General features: G+C 42.4%; 1 protein-coding gene across 1 annotated transcript; it reads right to left on the bottom strand.

The window, feature by feature from the left end:
* Window positions 1-1,670: 1,670 nt before the first annotated feature.
* On the bottom strand, window positions 1,671-2,615 carry LOC484861 (olfactory receptor 10H4). Its single transcript, XM_038565307.1, has one exon. The coding sequence runs from the start codon at window positions 2,598-2,600 to the stop codon at window positions 1,671-1,673; it is 930 nt and encodes a 309-aa protein (XP_038421235.1). The 5' UTR covers window positions 2,601-2,615.
* Window positions 2,616-9,034: the final 6,419 nt, after the last annotated feature.

Here is a 9,034-nt window from a genome sequence, read left to right as displayed (position 1 = left end):
TGTCTCAGATCCTGAACTGCATCTCATCTGCATGCAGTCCCTTTGGCCAGGGAAGGGAACAGAGTCACAGGTTCTGGATAAGAGCACCTCAGGTAGGACGGATTGGCATGAGTCATTAACACCAATAATTGTAAAATAATGAAATGGAACCCCAGGGTCTCATTGTCGGTGTTGATGTGACAAAGTGTCTCTGTAATTCCTCTGGAGTCAGTGTTTCTCCCTGACTGTGTGAAAGGGTTATGTGCACAGGCTGTACCTGCCCTCTTCCCTGAAAGGTGTCTATTCCTTGTAATGACAGCTCTCTCCTCCTGGTCACAACCACACTTTTCTCTGTGGGCACGGGAGAGAGAGGTGCATTCCTGATCACCAACTGCACACACATGCAGATTGTAATAGATTCCTGCTTCAGCACTTCAGGACACTGTGGCTGGGAACAAGTAATCTCTCAGGTTTGCAGTTTCTGCATTTCAAAAATGTGAATAGTAATAGATGTGGGTCATATCTAAATGTGCAAAAATAATAGTTCATTTTGAACCTTAGAAGAGTAAACGAATACACAGGAAATCCTTCCCACAACATTTGGCAAACAGCAGGCACTCATATGTGATAGTCATTCTTAGGTTTATTATTATAACACATCTCCTTCTTCCTGCAACTCAAATATCTGGCTAGAATTTCAAGTAAGAATTTACACCAACAGAAAGACCCTTCCCTGGATCCTCAGACATATGCTTTCCAAATCCCAGCATGGGAGTCAGACAGAAAAAGTTCCATGTGACCCACCATTCAGATATTGCTTGATCTCCACCAATATTTCACATCTGCATATTAAGGGTACCTATATCCTGACCTCTCTTTTTACCATCTTGGAATAGCACTGTGCCTACAACATAATCCCCTAGATAGATTCAAGGAAACACAGGAATGAGAAATTGCTATTTTACTGAAGATAATGTGGGGAAAAAGGGAATGGGATTTCCATAAGAATTCAGATAACATTCCACTTTTAACATTCTGTATGTTCTTACCTAAGCACTGGACCCTCTCCTTTTTGTCTGTCTGTCTTTCCATCTTTCTCTTTCTCTGCTTCACATTCTGATGTACTTCACTCAACTCAGATCAACATAGAAATCTCTTTAGGGTCCATCCACTCCAAAGACAGTGAGGAACTATAAACAGTCAACGATCTCCTTGGAGACAAATAGTTTATCTTTTCTTGTGAATTTGTTATAATTAAAAGATAATACTTATACAACACTGGACACAGTGCCTGATAAGAAAAGCCCCAATGTTGATGCTTATTTCTGTTTATCCTTATGGTGGAGAAGGGAAGGTCCTTCCTTGCTCCTCCATTTAAGGTGAATGCCCAGACATCAGTGCCCAGACACATCCATGTGATGCCTCTCCACTAGCCCATAGGTAGATAACACATTCTTAGAAAGAGGTAATGGGATGGAATTCATCACATGGGGTCAACAAGAGACAGAGCCTGTGCAAGAGAGGGGCAAACAATTGGGGGAAAAACAAATACCTAGCTTGCTTCAATACCTATGGATGCATACAACAATTCCTATTCAGTATTTTTATATACTAAATTTCCACAACAATCTTAGGTAGAGTCATAATTATTCCAGTCCTGCTATCATATTTCCTTACCACCAAACATGCTATCAAGAGCCTAGGGGACTGAATTTTCTCTGAAAGCTTTTCTTTATGGCATTCTTGAGCTCCTTATTCCTGAGGCTGAAAATGATTGGGCTGAGAAACGGGGTAAAGACTGTATAGGTGGTGGCCATCAGGGTGTTACTGTCCATGGAATGGAGGCTCTTGGGCTTGAGGTAGATAATGGAGGCAAAACCATAGTGCACAATGACCACAGTGAGGTGGGAGACACACGTGGAGAAGGTCTTGTGCCTGCCCTCAGCAGAGGGGATTCTCAATATGGTGGACATGATGAAGACATAGGAGAGGATGATGAGGAATAAGCAGCCCATCAGGGCTGAGAGACACACCAGGATCACACTCAAGGTTACAGAGGATGTCTCATTCCCACAGGCCAATTTTAGGAGGGAAAGTACATGGCAGACAAAATGGTGGATCACATTAGACCCACAGAAGGTGAGGTGAAAAACTAACAGGGTTACCGTCATCCCTATTACTGAGCCACCAGCCCAGGTCCAAGACACCAGACGAGCACAGGTGTCGGTGCTCATGAGCACGTTGTAGCGCAGAGGGTGGCAGATGGCCACGTAGCGGTCATAGCCCATGATCGTTAGCAAGAAGGAATGGGTGAAGCCAAATGTGAAGGAGAAGAACATCTGGGTGGCACAGGCCACAAAGGTGATAGAGTGGTGGCTAGAGAGTATGTCAACCAGCATGCGAGGGGTGACAGTAACAGTGAACAGAATCTCAGAGGTGGACAGGGCACACAGGAAGAGGTACATGGGTGTGTGCAGGCTGTGGTCACTCCAGACAGTAGCCATGATGAGCAGGTTCCCCAGCAGCGTGAACAGGTACATCAGCAGGTAAATCAGGAAGAAGACAGGCAGGAGATGCCTTGAGAATGTGGAGAAGCCCACAAGGATGAATTCAGACACCATGCTATAGTTCTGACCAGCCACGGATGCTGCATCTGCTGAGACTAGAAAAGGAATGAAAAAAAAAAAAAAGAAGAAGAAAGGGAATGAATACATGGTTTATTTTATGAAAGACAAGGATGATTCAACATCAGAGAACCTATCATGTGATTATTCACATGAATAAACTAAAAAGGCAATGTCATATAATTATATCAACTCAGGCAGCAGTCCTGAATTACAAAAGTGCAATTCCTACTTGTGATTTTAAAAATTGCTATATAGTTGACACAAAACTTTGCCTTATTTTAGATATACAGCATGATGTTTTTTATGTGCACATATCTTTTTTTTTCAGCTATACTCAAAAATTTTTTATTGGAGTTCAATTTGCCAACATATAGCATAACACCCAGTGCTCATCCCATCAAGTGCCCCCTTAGTGCCCGTCACCCAGTCACCCCCACCCCCCGCCCACCTCCCTTTCCACCACCCCTTGTTCGTTTCCCAGAGTTAGGAGTCTCTCATGTTCTGTCTCCCTCTCTGATATTTCCCACTCATTTTCTCTCCTTTCCCCTTTATTCCCTTTCACTATTTTTTATATTCCCCAAATGAATGAGACCTTATAATGTTTGTCCTTCTCTGATTGACTTATTTCAATCAGCATAATACCCTCCAGTTCCATCCACGTTGAAGCAAATGGTGGGTATTTGTCGTTTGTAATGGCTGAGGAATATTCCATTGTATACATAGACCACATCTTAAGATGAATGTGCACATATCTTAAAGATTTTTAAAAAGCTTCTTCTCAACATGAAATCGACTAGGACTTTCTTAGCTAACTAAGAATATGTACTGCAAAACTAGCAAATAGTACATTTTGTGGGAAACTATGGATGCATTGTTTTAGAATGAGGAACATGCAAGTTTACTCACTGCCTCTGCTGCTCATTAGCATGGAACAGAAAGCCAAGAGTGGTGCTTGAGAGAAGATATAGAAGAAGGAATATCAGGATCGGAAGGGAAGAGATGTGATCATCTACCTAGAAAGGTAAAAGAATGAAGGTGGAGTATATTTGAGCAAAGACAGAACACAAGCTGCAGAAAATTAGATCAGCATCCCAAACTCACAGTATTTCCCGTAGAATTACACCCATAATAATCATGTTAAAGATAGAATTTAAGGAAAACATAAGATAACATCACCATCAGTGCTACGAACTATGAGGAGATAGTGCTCATACATTTTGGGCTCAGGATTTCTTTACATTAGAAATCTATTGAGTCCCCTAGGGGGCTTTTGTTTGAGTGAGCTACAATTCTTCATTCTTACCATATTAGTAATTAAAACTGAGATTCTTTGAAAATATTTAGTTATTAACACATTTTACAGAACAGTAATCAACCTTTTATTCAACCTTAAAGAACAATCAATTCATGTTAATATAAGTAACATTTTAGGAAGGTAACTGCATTAAAAAAAAACTCATTTAGTGAGGAGTGTGACTTTATTTTAAATTTTAGCAAGTTTGTCCAAATTCTGGCTGGATGGAAGATAAGATGATGCTTGTGTCTGCTTCTTCATTCAGCCTGTGGCATTATGTGGTTTTCAGTTGAAACATATGACAAAAATACATCCTCACCTTCATTAGAAAAATGAGAACCTGATGGTCCCTAGAAAGAATGTCTGGGGCCCCAGGGCCCTCATATTACACTTTGAAAGCCTCTGGTTTAAGATATCTAGGAATTAACCAAAACATATACAATACCTCCAAGGATAGAAATTTTAACCACTGGTAGATATGCAGAAGATGGTCTGGATACATGGAAAACACGGAAGCCAATGTGTTCTCTTGGACAGGATGAGTTAATATAGAAATTATGTCAGTTCTTCCCCAAGTTATATTCAGTGCAACTGCATTTACAATTTAAGAAGTTAAATTTAAGAATTATTTTAAATTTTTTCTGAAAGATAAAGTCAGTGAAAAGCTATACTGGTCTTCTAGAAATGGAGTACACAGGAGAGACCAAGAGCTATCCTTCCCAGTATTGAGACTCACTGTAGACTCAGAATCATTTTTTAAGAAAGTGTGACAATGAAATAGACATGTATGATATGTATGATACATGGATCACGCTGATTGGATATCTCAGAAAATATCCCTGCCTGATTTAAAACCTACTAGATGATAAAGATGGGAGCAGAAGTCAGACAGAAAAAAATTATTTATTTACTGGTTTGTGGTGGAAAAACTGGCCATTTTATGAAGTGGTGCAAATCTGAATTCCTAAGACCACACCCAAACTAGATGGCTTTCACACATAAAATGAAATATAAAGTTAATAGGAGAAGGTGTAGGAGAATAACTTTGTGATCTCGGAGTAAAGAAGGACTTCTTATTCAAAGCTCAAACACACAAACATTAAGGTGATGTGGAGAAAGGGGAACCCTCTTACACTGTTGGTAGGAATGCGAACTGGTGTCACTTTGGAAAACAGTATGGAGATTCCTCAAAAAGTTAAAAATAGAGCTACCCTATATTCAGCAATTACACTACTACATATTTACCCAAAGAATTCAAAAATACCAATTCAAAGGGATATATGCACCCTGATGCTTATAGCATCTTTATCTTCAATAGCCAAATTATGATAACAGCTCAAGTGTTGGATAAAGAAGATGTGGTTTATATACACAATGGAATACTACTCAGCCATAAAAATAATGAACTCTCGCTATTTGCAACAACATGGATGGACCTAGAGAGTATTGTGCTAAGTGAAATACTCCAGTTACAGAAAGACCAAGACCATATGATTTCACTCATATAGGGCATTTAAGAAACAAAAAACAGAGCAAAAGGAAAAAAAAAAGATAGTGAGAGTCAAGCCAAGAAAGATACTTTTAACTGCAGAGAGAAACTGTTGGTTAAAAGAAGGAAGAAGGGTAGAGGATGGGGGAAATTAAATGATGGGGATTGAGGAGGGCACTTAATGTGGTGAGCAGCGGGTGTTGTATGGAAGTGCTGAATCACTGTATTGTAAACCTAAAACTAATATTGCTAAAACTATATTGCCCAGTTAATTAGCTGGATTCAAATAAAAACTTTAAAATGCATGAAATGTGCATATGCACATTTTATGTATAAAGAAATATTTGAATTTCGTAAGCATATCTTCTGTAAGTGCTGATGCCATTCTCTGGAGATAAATGTTAACTGGTTGAAAAAGAAACAAATATGGAAACTCCCCCCAAAAAATGTGTTCAACAAAAAACATCTCAGATCCATGAATAAGTATGTAAATTGGGGAAAGAGCCTTTGCATTGCTGAAAATTGTCTTAGGAAATATCAGAAAGGGAGACAGAACATGGGAGACTCCTAACTCTGGGAAACGAACTAGGGGTGGTGGAAGGGGAGGAGGGCGGGGAGTGGGGGTGACTGGGTGACGGGCACTGAGAGGGGCACTTGATGGGATGAGCACTGAGTGTTATTCTGAATGTTGGCAAATTGAACACCAATAAAAAATAAATTTATTATTAAAAAAAGAAAATGCAAAGAAAAAAACCTATCTAAAATAAATACGAAACCAGTGACACTAAGGAGGAGAGGTCTCAATAGAAAAATGAGCCAAGGACATGAGCAGAGAGTCACAGGAGGAGGCACACAGACACACAAAAGGAAGGTTTTAAGACAAGAAAAGGCCTTAAGAAATGGCCATTGACTCACTATATACCTCTTCATTTTCCTGGATTAGAAAATGCCCAATGCAGGTGGAAATATGTGGAGAAAGCACTTCTCAGGGATGCTGGTGAGAACCGAGAATGGAGAAGCACAGACCACATGGGCTGTGTGCACCAGACATGTGCTCGGGACCATCTATCTCCATTGTCCCACATGTCTGAAGGGAGCAAGTCGGAGGATGGTTCTGTAGCATTGCCTGTAGTGGGGAAATGGACAAGCCTGTCTGGGAATCGAAATTGGGAAGAGGGCAAGTCACGTGGGCTGAATGCAAACAGCAGAGCCCCAGGCAGCAGTTCAATGCACACATGGCAGCATAAATGAACCTGTAAAATGATCTTCAGTGAATGAAGCAAAAGCAGATGAACACTCCAGCGTAATTCCATTTGGGCACATGACAACTAGAGCACCTGAAATTATTCTAGATGATGCTGTAACAGTATCTACATGTCACTATACATTTGTCCAAACCCACAGATTATGCAACACAGACAGTGAACTCCTAATGTAACCTGTGGGCTGAGTTAATAATAATTAACTGGTTTACCAACTGGGACAAATGCACCACACCGATACCAGATTGGACAACCTTTAGCAGGCCTCAACCCACCAGATGCCAGTAGCATCCCTTCCCTCTCCATGAGATGTGACATCCAAAAGTTCCTCCACACATATAGAAACACTTCAGGAGAGCGGGGACAGATTCAGGCCCAAACAAGAATGCTGACTTAGAAGATTCAAAGGGCAGTAGGCTGGGTGAAGAATCCAAGCCCCAGAATGCACAACCTGAGAAGACCCCACTCCCACCTCCCCCACACACAGCAGCTGCCCAAGGCTGAGAGCCTGTCTAGTGATCCTTCTCCTAAACCCTGTCCCCATCCTGAGATGGGCCTTGCTCCCCACAACTCCGAGTATTGCCACCTACCCTGTGGCCTCTTGGTCCCCCTTAGCCTGAGCTGCCTGTTCCAGGAAGCAGCCAGTGGGGGAGAACAGAAGAAGCTCTCCTGCCAGATGCTGTCAGCAGCACACAGGGGCAGGTGTGGGGCCAGACCTCAGGGCTCCTGGAACTGATGCTGTGTGCTTTTAGCCCTGTTGCAGCTTGCCAGCAGGCTGCTCCCCAGGGGCTCCCTGGGACACCAACCTACAAGGGCTGCCCTCAGGGTCTGGAGAGGCCAAGAGGATCATCAGAGGGCCTCCAGGGACCTACTGCCTCTACTCCTTCCTCCAACACTCCAACACAACCAAGGTTCCCTGCTGTCTCGCTCTGCCCAGAGAGCCCCAGCCCCCACTGAGGACTGGGACTCCCAGTCTTGGGGGAGATAGGGATGGATTAGATGCTGGATTAGTCCCCTTTGGGTCAAAGCAGTGTCAGAGGGAAGATAGGAGCTGAGCTCTGCCCTGGGGTCAAGGCAACTGGAAGGCTTCCCACAATAAGGGTAGTTTAGAGCTGGATCTCAGAGAGTGATTTCCCTTGGAAAATGGAAGTGGCCAAACAGTCCAGCCCCACCTCTCCTTGTGGTCAGTTCTTCTCTATCCCTGGTGGCCTGGTGGTCTAAGCCAGAGAGTCCACATTAACATATGCCTGTCTGTAATATAATCAAACAATATTTTTGGTCTCCTATGTTGTCTTTGTTTCCTGACCATATGATCAGAGAGTTTTTGTATGCTTGTGAGATGACTGGTGGCTCTAGGTTTAGTGTTTCCACACATCTGCTTCCAGCTCCAATATCTGGTCCCACCATTGAGTAATAGTGCAGATCCACAGTAGGTTCTCTTCTTGATCCTCAGATATAAGCTTTTCCACAACCCCACATGGGAATCAGACAGACAGAACGTTTCGTGTGACCCCTTCATTCAGGTGTTGTATGACCTGCACCAACATTTCTCACCTGCATGATAGGGGTATCCATACTCTTGACCCCTTTTGTGCCGTTTGAGATAGCACTGTGCCTACAACACATCCCCCAGATAGATTCAAGGAAACACAGGAATGAGGACTTGATGATTTCCTGAAAGTAATGTGGAGAAGAAGGGAATGCGATTTCCATAAGAAGTCAGGAAGCAACACACCTTTAATATTCTGTATGTTCTTGTCCCAACACGGAGCCCTCTCCTCCCTCTGCTTTTTCCCTCTCCCTCCCTCCCTCCCTCCCTCCCTCCCTCCCTCCCTCCCTCCCTCCCTCCCTCCCTCTTTCTCTTTACTTCACATTGAGACATCCTTCACTCAACTCAGACCAACACAGAAATTTCCTTAGGGTTTACCTTCTCCAAAGACAGCAGGAACTATACAAGAGTCAGTCATATTCTTGGAGAGTAAGAGTTTATTTTCTCTTGTGCATTTGTTATAATAAAAGATAATACTTATACAGTGCTGGACACAGTACCTGATAAGAAAAGCCCCAATGCTGGTGGCATTTATTATTATGATTATTTTTGTTTACCCTTACCGTGGAAGAGGAGTGTCTGCCCTCCTTGCCTATGCAAGAAGAGCCCAGTGTATCAGTGTCTAGACACATCCATATGATGGTCCCCACGGCCTATTAGTAGATAACACATTCTTAGACAAAGCTTATGGGGTGCACTTCATCACATGGTTCAAGAATGAGGGAGGATGATCAAAAGAGCGGCAACCAAATTGAAAGAAAAAAACACCTACGATGCATCTACCACCTATAGATCATCCAACAATACCTATTCAGTATTTTTATATACTAAATT

Source organism: Canis lupus, chromosome 20 (assembly GCF_011100685.1).
Source record: "Canis lupus familiaris isolate Mischka breed German Shepherd chromosome 20, alternate assembly UU_Cfam_GSD_1.0, whole genome shotgun sequence".
Taxonomy (NCBI): domain Eukaryota; kingdom Metazoa; phylum Chordata; class Mammalia; order Carnivora; family Canidae; genus Canis; species Canis lupus.
This window is presented reverse-complemented; position numbering and strand designations above follow the sequence as displayed.